A 16,215-nucleotide genomic window follows, 5' to 3' on the forward strand; every position below is an offset into this window, starting at 1 on the left:
TCTGTGTCTAATTTAAGATTGCAGGCTCCCTTCTGGGCCGCCTCTGCTCTTTGACCATCTCTATAGTATGATGCTACTGGCAAGCCATAGGGGTAATGCTTAGACATAAAATAAAAATCCTTTCCAAGGTGACAGTTTATGGGGTATAGTCAACACCTGTCGGATCTTTTCCGACGAAAAGGATCTGACGGCTCAGTATTCAGTGCCGCGGCTAAACCTGATTAGTTTGGCCCGTTCCGACACTGACCTTGTCTGAAACTGGGCTAAAACCGGTCAGGTTTGGCCGCGCTTCCGACAATACATGCGGCTATGCAGCTGATGCCGCCGATCCACGTGTATTTCGACAAGTCGGGAATTCCCGACTTGTCTGAAAAACGGCCCCCTGATGAACAGTTTGGAACCCCTTCCGACCTAAATCTGTCGGAAACTGCCGTCTTTCCAGCAAGACGGCAGCTTCCGACACTTATTGAATACACCCCTATGCTTTTATTACGCTCGTCAAAAATAAAAGCATAACTTTTAATTATGACCTATAAAATAATGGGTGTGTATTTCACTGGCTACACACGCACTCTAATCCTGAATGTGATATTACAGTATCAGGGGTAGATGTATTAACCTGGAGACGGCATAAGGAAGTGATAAACCAGTGATATGTACAAGGTGATAAAGGCACCAGCCAATCAGATCCTAACTGTTACTTTACATATTGGAGCTGATTGGCTGGTGCCTTTATCACCTTGCACATATCACTGGTTTATCACTTCCTTATGCCTTCTCCAGGTTAATACATCTGCCCCTCAGTGTCATATTGTATCACACTGCAGCAACCTGTTTATTATGCCACATTGTGAATAAAATATAGGACTGCAAAATAGTCCAAGGCGATGTATTAAGTTCTCTAATCTGGACACAAGAATCAAAATCATCATACAGGCAATGTGGTAGGGATCAGTACGGGATCCCGGCGGTTGGAATCCCGACACCGGAATCCTGACGGCACAATCCCGACAGGGGGGCGAGTGCAACGCAGCCCCTTGCGGGCTTGCTGCGCTCACCACGCTGCGGGCACAGTGCCTCGCTACGCTCGGCACACTAATTTATTCGCCCTCTATGGGTGTCGTGGACACCTACAGAGGGAGAATATGTCGGGATTGTGTCGGTCGGTATTCCGACCGCCGGGATTTTGTCCGGCGGGATCTTGACTACATCCTATGTGGTATAGTAAATCAAATGAACGTAATAATAATCCAAAAATAACTCTGTATCTGAAACAAACCATGCTGCAATGCAAGGGGAGGAAATACATTGATCTATTTCTGAGCAGGGTAAATAGTGGCTGCCTCTGCGTGTAGCCCACACACGTTATGTCTGCTGCACATCAGAACAAGCAGAAATCGGGCCAATGGTTGCAGCAATTTCCCATCGCCCCAGACCATGCCAGATTGCCGGTACACACCAGGAAGATTTCATGAACGTTGGAATGATCACTGTTCCGTCCTCCATTGATAAACATGGTGCCGCAAGGAATATCGTCCAGTTGCCCCGTGCAGCACGGGCGACCAGATGTCACATGCGACCCGCGGGAGCGCGCAATTGAGCGTACTCCTCAGACGATATGCACTATTTGTCGTTCAGATACTGCAAATTTTGCCGATGTGTACCCAGCTTTGTATTTACACTGCAATTTAGATTTCAGATTTTTTTTTTTTTTGCTCTACTTCCAAATCGGAATCCGACCCATATTTTCCAGTTATCTTGGTCACATGATATATCCTACATGTAAAAACAAATCCATAAACTACTAGTAGCAAGCATTTGTGTTGCAAGACAGATTCACTCATATATGTGGTTCATTATATGCCAGAGTAAGTTTTAAAAGTATTTACAGTATAATAAATTATAATACAGGAAATGGTTGTGAGAATAAGATCACGCATACAGTAGACACGGCTGTGAGAATAAGATCACGCATACAGTAGACACGGCTGTGAGAATAAGATCACGCATACAGTAGACACGGCTGTGAGAATAAGATCACGCATACAGTAGACACGGCTGTGAGAATAAGATCACGCATACAGTAGACACGGCTGTGAGAATAAGATCACGCATACAGTAGACACGGCTGTGAGAATTGGATCACGCATACAGTAGACACGGCTGTGAGAATAAGATCACGCATACAGTAGACACGGCTGTGAGAATAAGATCACGCATACAGTAGACACGGCTGTGAGAATAAGATCACGCATACAGTAGACACGGCTGTGAGAATAAGATCACGCATACAGTAGACACGGCTGTGAGAATAAGATCACGCATACAGTAGACACGGCTGTGAGAATAAGATCACGCATACAGTAGACACGGCTGTGAGAATTAGATCACGCATACAGTAGACACGGCTGTGAGAATAAGATCACGCATACAGTAGACACGGCTGTGAGAATAAGATCACGCATACAGTAGACACGGCTGTGAGAATAAGATCACGCATACAGTAGACACGGCTGTGAGAATTAGATCACGCATACAGTAGACACGGCTGTGAGAATAAGATCACGCATACAGTAGACACGGCTGTGAGAATAAGATCACGCATACAGTAGACACGGCTGTGAGAATTAGATCACGCATACAGTAGACACGGCTGTGAGAATAAGATCACGCATACAGTAGACACGGCTGTGAGAATAAGATCACGCATACAGTAGACACGGCTGTGAGAATAAGATCACGCATACAGTAGACACGGCTGTGAGAATAAGATCACGCATACAGTAGACACGGCTGTGAGAATAAGATCACGCATACAGTAGACACGGCTGTGAGAATAAGATCACGCATACAGTAGACACGGCTGTGAGAATAAGATCACGCATACAGTAGACACGGCTGTGAGAATAAGATCACGCATACAGTAGACACGGCTGTGAGAATAAGATCACGCATACAGTAGACACGGCTGTGAGAATAAGATCACGCATACAGTAGACACGGCTGTGAGAATAAGATCACGCATACAGTAGACATGACTGAGTATATGCCAGCCTACGTATAGGTAGAGTGCAGCACTGATATCCCCGGTGCTTCTGCTGGTCTACAGTTACATTGGACAATAACTGCTCTAGTCCTTATATATGGGGGGGGGGGGGGTCATTCCGAGTTGATCGCTAGCTAAAAATGTTCGCTGTGATTAAGTAAAAATCCGGCACTTCTGCGTATGCGGCGCAGTGCGCACGCGCAAAGTATTTTCACAATGGCCGATGTATTTTTACACAAGGTCTAGCGAAGCATTTCAGTCGCACTGCTGGCCGCAGAGTGATTGACAAGAAGTGGGCGTTTCTGGGTGCCAACCGACCGTTTTCAGGGAGTGTTAAAAAACGCAGGCGTGCCAGGAAAAACGCAGGCTTGGCTGGGAGAACACAGGGCGTGTTTGTGACGTCAAATCTGGAACTGAACAGTCTGAAGTGATCGCAAGCGCTGAGTAGGTCTGGAGCTACTCTGAAACTGCACAAATGTTTTTCTGTAGCCGCTCTGCGATCCTTTCGTTTGCACTTCTGCTAAGCTAAAATACACTCCCAGTGGGAGGCGGCATAGCGTTTGCACGGCTGCTAAAAACTGCTAGCGAGCGATCAACTCGGAATGACCCCCATTATCCTCTTCTGAGTCTGTATTTGGGAGGCATGTTCTCTACAGAGCCGCATAAACTGCTGCAGCCGATGTGGCTGGTGTCTCTGTGTATTACCTAGGTGCATCCCATTGTAATGGCTGCTGTAGAGTACCGACGGAGACATCCACAAACTATAGCTTCCTGCTAACCAATCTTCTTCAAAGTATCCCATGGTGGCCCGGGATTCCCTCCGTTCTTCTTTCACATGTTATGTATGTTTCAGAGACCGCTTGGGAAGTTACTCACAGAGGGAAAGCGGAGGGGCCACATTATACGGTGTGTGTATATACCGTCTGGGGGTATATACCAAACTTAAGCTGGGTACATACTAGACCTATTTTGAAAGATTTGCCCGATTCCGACGGATCTGAATGACAAATAATTCAAATTGGCCAGTGTGTACGCACTATGCGCGCTCCCGTGGCGTCTTCTGTCGCATCTTCAGGTTGACCCTACATGCTACTCAATCTGGAGATGTGGCTGACGCCCCATGGTTTCGGATGAGACGGGGAAACGATATATCATGCGGCCGTTAACCAGATCGTGCAGTGTGTACGGACCGCACAGTATATTGTTCTGTCGCATCTGACGTCGACTGGGTACACAGGTCGTCTAACGTGTACCTAGCTTTAGATCAATGTAGAGCTGAAGAAAAGTAATGGTCAGGTGTATAATCATTGTTATTTAATTATTATAAACAAAAAATAAAAAATTACATTTTCGTTGTTACAGTTGTGTTTTTGATCCACAGGAAACCAAAGAGAAGCTGCGAGACACAACAGCTAAACTAAACCAAGCAAAGGAGGAAGCCGAGCAGATCCGCAGGAACTGTCAGGAGATGATAAAAACATATCAGGTACAAGCTGCCCCCACTCTCCACACACCCGCCTGTATCTTCCCCTTCTATAGCAGCGTGATTTGGGTGTGGGGCTCACATTCTGTATTTACAGTCGGCTTTGTGATATGTTTGTGATAAGCTCCGTCCCTGACCTCTGCGTGTGTGCCTCCTGCGTCTCCGGGAATGTGTACTGGGGAACGCTGTAGGCTTCTGTAATGCAACTAATCAAAGCCGGAGCTAAAGACGTGTGGACGGAGTTGTTGAAGAAATGTCACACAACATATAACTTCTCTCAACAGGAGTCGGAGGAAATAAAATCCAATGAACTGGATGCAAAACTCCGCATCACCAAGGTGGAATTAGAGAAACAAAGGCAGGAGAAAACGGACCATCTAGAGGTAAATATACAGTATTTATATAGTGCTAACCTGTTCTGTACTGCTCTAACCAGGGCAAGTGGGATGGGGGCCCTAGGCGGCCCTTCCCTTCAGAATGCCACCCCAATGCAGGCAGGAGTGTGTGGAGCCGGCGGAGGATGTGTTGTGTCTGTGGAGTTGCCGGATGCTCTATGTCAGTAACAGCACATAGTGGCACCACACGTCCAGCCTGTCTTTGGTATGGGGGAACAGCAGCCGTCTGCGGCTCTACCAGACTGTACAGTATTTGTATAATTCCTTTCTCTAGTCTGATCTCAGATGACGGCCCTTCCATTTCTTGTCTCTCATGATGGCTGCTCACTTATGACTAATTGTGGCCACGTTTATTTTATTTGATCCCGAGGTTCATCAAGCTAGAATGAAGGAACTTGGTGACCTTAAAAGAACGTTTACGGAAGGCATGGATGAACTACGGACGCTGCGAACCAAGGTAATTGTCTCCTCAAACAATAGATCAGTGTCAAATATCATAGCAGTGTGATGTGTCAGTGAGGACAGGGCTGCATGTGACAGGGGCAGTGACATGATGTGAGGAGGGGAATGGAGGCAGCAGGAAGTCACAGACTGAGAGTTATATAGTGGAGGAGCAGGGTCCCCAGCAGCACAGAGTATATCAGGAGGTGAGTGATGTGTTCGTGAGGACAGGGCTGCATGTGACAGGGGCAGTGACATGATGTGAGGAGGGGAATGGAAGCAGCAGGAAGCTACAGACTGAGAGTTATATAGTGGGAGGAGCAGGGTCCCCAGCAGCACAGAGTATATAAGGAGATGAGTGATGTGTCAGTGAGGACAGGGCTGCATGTGACAGAGCCAGTGACATGATGTGAGGAGGGGAATGGAAGCAGCAGAAAGCCAGAGACAGAAAGTTATATAGTGTAAGGAGCACGGTCCCCATCAGCACAGAGTAGTGATATGATTCTTCTATTATACTGATATAGAAAGATTTGGGTGTGAAATCCACCACTATTTAGAATAAAGCTCCTTTATTCAACATGTTTTTTAAATGTAAAAAAGAAAACCTGTTTGCTATAAAATGTGTAAGGGGCGTTGGTGTGACTGTTGTGCACAGAGGGTGTAGCTGGGGGTGTCACTGTGTGCAGAGAGGGTGTATCTGTGGGTGTCACTGTGTGCACAGAGGGCGTAGCTGGGGGTGTCACTGTGTGCAGAGACGGTGTAGCTGGGGGTGTCACTGTGTGCAGAGAGGGTGTAGCTGGGGGTGTCACTGTGTGCAGAGAGGGTGTAGCTGGGGGTGTCACTGTGTGCACAGAGGGCGTAGCTGGGGGTGTCACTGTGTGCACAGAGGGCGTAGCTGGGGGTGTCACTGTTGTGCACAGAGGGCGTAGCTGGGGGTGTCACTGTGTGCACAGAGGGCGTAGCTGGGGGTGTCACTGTGTGCACAGAGGGCGTAGCTGGGGGTGTCACTGTTGTGCACAGAGGGCGTAGCTGGGGGTGTCACTGTGTGCACAGAGGGCGTAGCTGGGGGTGTCACTGTGTGCACAGAGGGCGTAGCTGGGGGTGTCACTGTGTGCACAGCGGGCGTAGCTGGAGGTGTCACTGTTGTGCACGGAGGGCGTAGCTGGGGGTGTCACTGTTGTGCACGGAGGGCGTAGCTGGGGGTGTCACTGTTGTGCACGGAGGGCGTAGCTGGGGGTGTCACTGTTGTGCACGGAGGGCGTAGCTGGGGGTGTCACTGTTGTGCACAGAGGGCGTAGCTGGGGGTGTCACTGTTGTGCACGGAGGGCGTAGCTGGGGGTGTCACTGTTGTGCACAGAGGGCGTAGCTGGGGGTGTCACTGTTGTGCACAGAGGGCGTAGCTGGGGGTGTCACTGTTGTGCACAGAGGGCGTAGCTGGGGGTGTCACTGTTGTGCACGGAGGGTGTAGGCGGGTGTGTCACTGTTGTGCACAGAGGGCGTAGCTGGGGGTGTCGCTGTTGTGCACAGAGGGCGTAGCTGGGGGTGTCACTGTGTGCACAGAGGGCGTAGCTGGGGGTGTCGCTGTGTGCAATAGTAGGGGATATAGTGTGTGAGGATGGTGTAATATCTGGCGGCACTAGTGAAGATGGAGAATATTCTGTTTGATAAATGAGGGAAGACCTGAATAGGAAATAATAAAATGTAATATCTATGTCACTGTAGCGGAGAGATAGACATATGTCATGGTGGCTTATACAAGGCTTACGCTGATTGTCATGGTCCTATTGTCAGTCTTGCTCTGGTTTATACATGTGAAATAAAGAGCACAGTGAAGCTGGAAATAATGGGTTGCAAAGCGCAGTTTATATTCTATTTGATGGCAGACAGCAGAATGGGCTGTAGTACAAGAGAACTGCCAGTAGGGGGCATCCTGTGTGGTTTCTGTAATGGAGCTTCAGTTGCTCAGTAAAATAACTCCCATTGCCGTTGTAAGTAGTGTTCTCATCACACAGAAGGCTGTAAGTGCTCATGTGATGGACATGATAGGGACCAGTAATCACCGTCATGGATGGATGGGGCTGATACGCTCATACTGTGGAGTCTGTGTGTCCTGGAAATGTGGAACTTGCAGGTGTTTGTACCTGAGTCACATGTAATATCCAGTACAGCTGGTAGTAAGAATGGGGCAGATGTATTAACCTGGAGAAGGCATAAGGAAGTGATAAACCAGTGCAAGGTGATAAACGCACCAGCCAATCAGCTCCTAACTGTTCATTTACATATTTTAGCTGATTGGCTGGTGCACTTATCACTGGTTTATCACTTCCTTACGCCTTCTCCAAGTTAATACATCTGCCCCAATGTCCCTCACTCGCCTGTAATAACAATGTTACATGGCCGAGAACACAAAGAGACTCCTAACTCCCCTGCACCTGCAGCACATCTCTCATCCGCTCGTCGTCTGTCACTCAGGTAAAATGCCTGGAAGCCGAGCGCCTGAGGACGGAGGAGGAATTATCCAAGTACAAAGAGCTGATCAACCGGCAGAAGGTGGAGATCCAGAGCCTGCAGGACAGGGTGAAGGTCATAGAGCAGCAGGAGGAGCAGCATCAGAGGTACTAGGAGACCTTTTCATGGAGGGCTCATACTGCTCTCTGCTTCTAGGCCAATCCAAAATTGTGCCTGGGCGAACATTTTACAGTTTTTTTCAAAAAATTTAATTTTATATTTGGGACCAATCAGATTTTGTTGAGGGTGCAGGAATTGGTATTGTAAAAGGTTATGCTTCTCCCCTCTTTCTCTCCAGTTTAGTTTAAGTGTCCAAGGAGGTTTCCACTATGAATGAAGTAGTATTTATTTAAGTGTATTATTATAGTTTACCTCAAGGCTGTAGGTTTCCATGGTGTTCCACGGTGCATATATACTTGCTGCAGTGTTGGTGACCTTGGTAGCTGGCGCTGTGTAGTGTATTCAAGACTGCTGTCCAAGAGTTCTTCCCTGATTTTCTCCAAACACCCCCCCACATCACTTCCAAGAGAAGACCAAGGACAGCAATGTTTTCCTGGGTCAGGTGGCACCCCTTTTTAGAACTGATACATCTAGTGGCCAGTCGCTTATCCTAGCGGAGGTTACCATGGAGCTGGGCCAACAAATGGTCTTCTTCAGGTAAAAGGCCACCAACTAGATGATCACTGTGGACTGGTGATGCTGCCGTTCATATGGTCAGATTCTACTCTGGAGCCTCCCTCAGCTTCTTGGGAGCCCAGATTGCCCCCATCCTGAGCCCAACTTCAGCTGTCTTATTATTTTTGACTATTGGTCAGAGCCCAGGGATGATGGTGCGTTGTAATGATCTCTCTCTCTCTCTCTCTCTCTCTCTCTCTCTCTCTCTCTCTCTCTCTCTCTCTCTCTCTCTCTCTCTCCCCCCCCCCCCCCCCCTCCAGGGACAGACAAGAAATTCAGAGCTTGCAGGATGAAGCTAGCAGTCTGAACGCAGTCATCTCTGACCTGCAGAGGGATATAGAGGGCAGCAGGACGCGGGAGTCTGAGTTGCTGGGATTTACAGAGAAGCTTACCAGTAAGAACGCCCAGATCCAGTCTGAGAACAACTCATTACAGGCGCAGCTGGACAGGCTGACCTACAGCGAGCGTGAGCTGCGTAGCCAGCTGGAACAGCTCCAACACACTAACACCGACCTGGTAGGGGCAGTCAGTTCTCTTGTACTCGCCTACCTACCTTTCTCCCGGACTCAAAAGTGATCCTGTCCACCTTACCCCCCTCCTTTAAATTTGGTAAAATGGATGGTATAGACCAGTAGTTCTCAAACTCAGTCCTCAGGACCCCACACGGTTCACGTTTTCCATGTCTCCTGGCATCTGCACTGTCTTACCAACTGTCACATTTTAAAAATCTACAGGTGACCTGCAAAATATGAACTGTGTGGGGTCCTGAGGACCGAGTTTGAGAACCTGTGGTATAGACTAATCACAGAGGAAATATGTTTATCAAATTAGCATGAACCAAATCCTATTTTTGGGTGATGCTTGGAGAAAGGTATTGGATCAGGCATGTGGCCAGTTTGTCTATTTTGTTATACACGTCATTCTGTACAGTGCTAATAACCTGTAGCCTTTCACAGCATCAAAATAATTACCGGCAGAACAGTATTTCAGCTCTCCTGTATATCACGTGACCACAAGAAAGATTTAGGTAGTCGACCCAAGTGCCTAAAAATCATGGTGTAGGACTTTCCGGCTCCTCTCAGACTTGATGCAGGTTATGTTGTGACATGCAGCGGCTCTTTTAGCCAATTAGTATGAGTAGACGCTGCATGGTGTCCTGACGTTCCGTCATTGAATCCAGTACGAGAGCTTATGGGTCGCTTACTGAATGTGGTCTCATAAATGTGTTACAGGAGGAGAGACTGTCCGCGGAGCAGGCAAAGAGGCAGCAGGAAGTCCAATGTCTACAGACTGAATTAGACGCTCAGCGTGTCCTTGTGGCCTCATTAAATACGCGGATAGAGGAGCTGAATGATGATCTGGTCACACAGAAAAGGAAACGCGCCGTCAATCTGAAGGATCTCACCAAACAACTCCAGCAAGGTAAAGTAAATCCGTCTTCTTCAGGATTTATTTTCTCCACTGAAAAACTTTCCTTATTTTGATAGGTTCCATGATGACGTTACTAGACTTTTTTTTTATACATTACACTACTAGGTTCTGTAATAGGCTTTTCCTGCGTTAAATGTTTATGTACTCGATTTTTCTTACATTGCTAGGTTCCGTATTGACGTTACTGGACATCTCTTACGTTGATAGGTTCCGTATTGACGTTACTGGACATCTCTTACGTTGATGGGTTCTGTACTGACGTTACTGGATGTCTCTTACGTTGATAGGTTCCGTAATGACGTTACTGGACGTCTCCTATGTTGATAGGTTCCGTACTGACGTTCCTGGACGTCTCTTACGTTGATAGGTTCCGTACTGATGTTACTGGACGTCTCTTACGTTGATAGGTTCCGTACTGACGTTACTGGACGTCTCTTACGTTGATAGGTTCCGTATTGACGTTCCTGGACGTCTCTTACGTTGATAGGTTCCGTACTGATGTTACTGGACGTCTCTTACGTTGATAGGTTCCGTAATGACGTTACTGGACGTTTCCTATGTTGATAAGTTCCGTACTTACGTTACTGGACGTCTCTTATGTTGATAGGCTCTTACGTTGATAGGTTCCGTACTGACGTTCCTGGACGTCTCTTACGTTGATAGGTTCCGTACTGATGTTCCTGGACGTCTCTTACGTTGATAGATTCCGTATTGACGTTCCTGGACGTCTCTTACGTTGATAGGTTCCGTACTGATGTTCCTGGACGTCTCTTACGTTGATAGGTTCCGTATTGACGTTCCTGGACGTCTCTTACGTTGATAGGTTCCGTACTGAAGTTACTGGACGTCTTTTACGTTGATAGGTTCCGTACTGAAGTTACTGGACGTCTCTTACGTTGATAGGTTCCGTACTGAAGTTACTGGACGTCTCTTACGTTGATAGGTTCCGTACTGAAGTTACTGGACCTTACGCTATGAAGCATGCTATTCTACTTTGTATGAACATTAAACTGTTGAGAAAGTGTTTCATGTATTTTCTTGTTCTTCTCATTTTTGCAGCACGGAAGAAAATGGAGCAGATGGAGAATGGGAACTATGAGAAAGACGTCGGAAGTATTGGGAGCAGATCTAGTTCTTCCGGTAAGAAAGCATGTCATCCGTTTCTACTGCACATGTGACCCAGTTATTGTCCATTTGCTGGATGTCTCGACTAAGGACAGTCCCTAGATTACGACTTGCTAAATCTACAGATGGGAGCGGTTTACGATGTCCCACTCATAGTTCATGCATCATGAGACAAGGGAGGGGTCAGACTCCGGGTACATAAGATCACTCACTTGTGATGTAAGCGTTGTAGGAGGGGCATGGACAACCACAGCTGTTTGAATGGAGCACATTGTAGCCTTCATATAAAGCAACAAATCGAGGCTGGGGCCTAGTCAGCATTAAGTGAATGGTGGGATCAAATTAGAAAAATAAATTTTAGGTATGCTACATTACTAAAGTTTCTACAATTTTCCTTTTTGCTGGAAAGCGTATTAATTACTATTTTCTGGACAACCATCTTGTTTTACAATCAGACATGTATATATATTTCTCTGATGTCCTAGTGGATGCTGGGTACTCCGTAAGGACCATGGGGTATAGACGGGCTCCGCATGAGACTGGGCACTCTTAAAAGAAAGATTAGGTACTATATCTGGTGTGCACTGGCTCCTCCCTCTATGCCCCTCCTCCAGACCTCAGTTAGTTAGTATCTGTGCCCGGCCAGAGCTGGATGCACCCTAGGGGCTCTCCTGAGCTTCCTAGAAAAGAAAGTTTCTCTAACGTCCTAGTGGATGCTGGGAACTCCGTAAGGACCATGGGGAATAGCGGGCTCCGAAGGAGGCTGGGCACTCTAGAAAGATTTATGACTACCTGGTGTGCACTGGCTCCTCCCACTATGACCCTCCTCCAAGCCTCAGTTAGATCTTGTGCCCGGCCGAGGTTGGATGCACACTAGGGGCTCTCCTGAGCCCTTAGAAAGAAAGTATAGATTTAGGTTTTTTATTTTCAGTGAGACCTGCTTGCAACAGGCTCACTGCAGCGAGGGACTAAGGGGAGAAGAAGCGAACTCGCCTGCTTGCAGCCGGATTGGGCTTCTTAGGCTACTGGACACCATTAGCTCCAGAGGGATCGACCGCAGGCCCAGTCCTTGGTGTTCGGTCCCGGAGCCGCGCCGCCGTCCCCCTTACAGAGCCAGAAGCAAGAAGAGGTCCGGAAAATCGGCGGCAGAAGACATCCGTCTTCACCAAGGTAGCGCACAGCACTGCAGCTGTGCGCCATTGCTCCTCATACACACTTCACACTCCGGTCACTGAGGGTGCAGGGCGCTGGGGGGGGGGCGCCCTGAGAAGCAATAATAACACCTTGGCTGGCAAAAATACCACAATATATAGCCCCAGAGGCTATATATGTGGAAAATACCCCTGCCAGAATCCAGAAAAAAGCAGGAGAATAGTCAGCGGAAAAGGGGCGGAGCTATCTCCTGCAGCACACTGGCGCCATTTCTCCTTCACAGATCCGATGGAAGGAAGCTCCCTGGCTCTCCCCTGCAGTCTACACTACAGAACAGGGTTAAAACAGAGAGGGGGGGCACTAAATTTAGGCGCAGTATAAATTATATAAAAGCAGCTATAGGGGACATAACTCCGTTAGTCCCTGCATTATATAGCGCTCTGGTGTGTGCTGGCATACTCTCACTCTGTCCCCCCAAAGGGCTTTTGTGGGTCCTGTCCTCATTGGAGCATTCCTTGTGTGTGTGCGGTGTCGGTACGGCTGTGTCGACATGTTTGATGAGGAGACTTATGTGGAGGCGGAGCAGATGCCGATAAATGAGATGTCGCCCCGTGGGCCGACACCAGAGTGGATGGATAGGTGGAAGGTATTAACCGACAGTGTCAACTCCTTACATAAAAGGCTGGATGACGTAACAGCTATGGGACAGCCGGCTTCTCAGCCTGCGCCTGCCCAGGCGTCTCAAAGGCCATCAACGCTCCCTCAGATGGCAGACACAGATGTCGACACGGAGTCTGACTCCAGTGTCGACGAGGTTGAGACATGTACACAATCCACTAGGAACATCCGTTACATGATCCCGGCAATATAAAATGTGTTACACATTTCTGACATTAACCCAAGTACCACTAAAAACAAAGGGTTTTATGTGTGGGGAGAAAAAGCAGGCAGTGTTTTGTTCCCCCATCAAATGAGTGAATGAAGTGTGAAAAAGGGTGGGTTTCCCCGATAAGAAACTGGTAATTTCTAACAAGTTACTGATGGCGTACCCTTTCCCGCCAGAGGATAAGTTACGCTGGGAGATATCCCCTAGGGTGGATAAGGCGTTCACACGTTTGTCAAGGTGGCACTGCCGTCTTAGGATACGGCCACTTTGAAGGTACCTGCTGATAAATAGCAGGAGGCTATCCTGAAGTCTGTATTTACACACTCAGGTACTAGACTGAGACCTGCAGTCTGCTGCAGCGTGGTCTGTACCCCTTTCAAACAGGGATACTATTTTGCGAACATAAGACGTCGTCTTATATATGAGGATTGCACAGAGGAATATTTTGCCGGCTGGCATCCTGAATTATTGCAATGTCCATTCTGTCAGGAGGGTATTGGAGACCCGACACTGGACAGGTGATGCTGACTTTGAAAGGCACATAGAGCCTTATAAGGGTGAGGAATTGGTTGGGGATGGTCTCTGGGACCTCGTATCCACAGCTACAGCTGGGATGAAAATATTTTACCTCAGGTTTCCTCACAGCCTAAGAAAAGCACTGTATTATCAGGTACAGTCCTTTCGGCTTCAAAAAAGCAGGCGGGTCAAACGAGGGAAGAGGAAAAAAGCTGCACCAGCAGCCAGTTCCCAGAATCAAAATTCTTCCCCTGCTTCCTCTGAGTACACCGCATGACGCGGGGGCTCCACAGGCGTAGCCAGGTACGGTGGGGGGCCGCCTCAAAAATTTCAGCGATCAGTGGGCTCGCTCACAGGTGGATCCCTGGATCCTTCAAGTAATATCTCAGGGGTACAAGCTGGAAGTCGAGGCGTCTCCCCCCCGCCGTTTACTCAAATCTGCCTTGCCGACAACTCCCTCAGGCAGGGAGGCTGTGCTAGAGGCAATTCACAAGCTGTATTCCCAGCAGGTGATAGTCAAGGTGCCCCTACTTCAACAAGGACGGGGTTACTATTCCACACTGTTTGTGGTACCGAAACCAGCCGGTTCGGTGAGACCCATTTTAAAATGGAAATCCTTGAACACTTACATAACAAAGTTCAAGATGGAATCGCTCAGGGCGGTTATTGCAAGCCTGGACGAGGGGGATTACATGGTATCCCTGGACATCAAGGATGCTTACCTGCATGTCCCTATTTACCTTCCTCACCAGGAGTACCTCAGATTGTGGTACAGGATTGCCATTACCAATTCCAGACACTACCGTTTGGACTGTCCACGGCACCGAGGGTGTTTACCAAGGTAATGGCAGAACTAATGATACTCCTTCATAAAAAGGGAGTTTTTATTTATCCCATACTTGGACGATCTCCTTATAAAGGCAAGGTCCAGGGAGCAGTTACTGGTCGGAGTAGCACTATCTCAGGAGGTGCTACAACAGCATGGCTGGATTCTGAACATTCCTAAGTCACAGCTGGTTCCTTCCATTCGCTTACTGTTCCTGGGGATGATTTTGGACACAGAACAGAAAAAAGTGTTTCTCCCGCAGGAGAAAGCCAAGGAGCTGTCATTTCTAGTCAGAGACTTCCTAAACCCAAAAAGGGTATCGGTGCATCGTTGCACACGAGTCCTGAGAAAAATGGTGGCTTCATACGAAGCAATTCCATTCGGCAGGTTCCATGCGAGGACTTTCCAGTGGGACCTCTTGGATAAGTGGTCGGGATCGCATCTTCAAATGCATCAAATGATAACCCTGTCTCCAAGGACCAGGGTGTCTCTACTGTGGTGGCTGCAGGGTGCTCATCTTCTAGAGGGCCGCAGTTTCGGCATACAGGACTGGGTCCTGGTGACCACAGATGCCAGCCTTCGAGGCTGGGGAGCAGTCACACAGGGAAGAAACTTCCAGGGCCTATGGTCAAGTCAGGAGACTTCCCTACATATAAATTCTGGAACTGAGGGACATTTACAATGCCCTAAGTCAGGCAAGGCCCCTGCTTCAAAATCAGCCGGTACTGATACAGTCAGACAACCTCACGGCAGTCGCCCATGTGAACCGACAGGGCGGCACAAGAAGCAGGATGGCAATGGCAGAAGCCACAAGGATTCTCCGATGGGCGGAAAATCACGTACTAGCACTGTCAGCAGTGTTCATTCCGGGAGTGGACAACTGGGAAGCAGACTTCCTCAGCAGACACGACCTACACCCGGGAGAGTGGGGACTTCATCCAGAAGTCTTCCTGCTGTTGGTAAACCGTTGGGAAAGGCCACAGGTGGACATGATGGCGTCCCGCCTCAACAAAAAAGCTAAAGAGATATTGCGCCAGGTCAAGGGACCCTCAGGCAATTGCTGTGGACGCTCTAGTGACACCGTGGGTGTACTAGTCGGTTTATGTGTTCCCTCCTCTGCCTCTCATAACAAAGGTACTGAGAATAATAAGATGGCGAGGAGTAAGAACGATACTCGTGGTTCCGGATTGGCCAAGAAGGGCTTGGTACCCGGAACTTCAGAAAATGATATCAGAGGACCCATGGCCTCTGCCACTCAGACAGGACCTGCGTCAGCAGGGGCCCTGTCTGTTCCAAGACTTACCGCGGCTGCGTTTGACGGCATGACGATTGTACGCCGGATCCTGAAGGAAAAGGGTATTCCGGAAGAAGTCATTCCTACGCTTATTACAGCCAGGAAAGATGTTACAGCAAAGCATTATCACCGCATATGGCGGAAATATGTTGCATGGTGCGAGGCCAAAAAGGCCTCAACAGAGGAATTTCAACTAGGTCGATTTCTGCATTTCCTGCAAGCAGGAGTGAATATGGGCCTAAAACTAGGCTCCATTAAAGTACAGATCTCGGCTCTGCCGATTTTCTTTCAAAAAGAACTAGCTTCAGTACCTGAAGTTCAGACATTGTGAAAGGAGTGCTGCATATTCAGCCCCCGTTTGTGCCTCCTGTGGCACCTTGGGATCTCAACGTGATGTTGAGTTTCTTAAAATCACATTGGTTTGAGCCACTAAAAAC

The 16,215-nt window shown here is 48.2% G+C and overlaps 1 protein-coding gene across 2 annotated transcripts in view; it reads left to right on the forward strand.

Annotated features, from left to right (window-relative positions):
* CCDC186 (coiled-coil domain containing 186) overlaps window positions 1-16,215 on the forward strand; it is a 119,301-nt gene that overhangs the window by 48,782 nt on the left and 54,304 nt on the right. For both annotated transcript variants that reach the window (XM_063962553.1, XM_063962554.1), the window contains exons 7-13: window positions 4,428-4,532; window positions 4,814-4,912; window positions 5,295-5,381; window positions 7,838-7,980; window positions 8,809-9,064; window positions 9,781-9,970; window positions 11,039-11,119. In XM_063962553.1, the coding sequence (XP_063818623.1) occupies window positions 4,428-4,532; window positions 4,814-4,912; window positions 5,295-5,381; window positions 7,838-7,980; window positions 8,809-9,064; window positions 9,781-9,970; window positions 11,039-11,119 (961 nt within the window). The remainder of the gene's footprint in view (window positions 1-4,427; window positions 4,533-4,813; window positions 4,913-5,294; window positions 5,382-7,837; window positions 7,981-8,808; window positions 9,065-9,780; window positions 9,971-11,038; window positions 11,120-16,215) is intronic.

Source organism: Pseudophryne corroboree, chromosome 3, assembly GCF_028390025.1.
Source record: "Pseudophryne corroboree isolate aPseCor3 chromosome 3, aPseCor3.hap2, whole genome shotgun sequence".
NCBI classification, from domain to species: Eukaryota; Metazoa; Chordata; class Amphibia; order Anura; family Myobatrachidae; genus Pseudophryne; species Pseudophryne corroboree.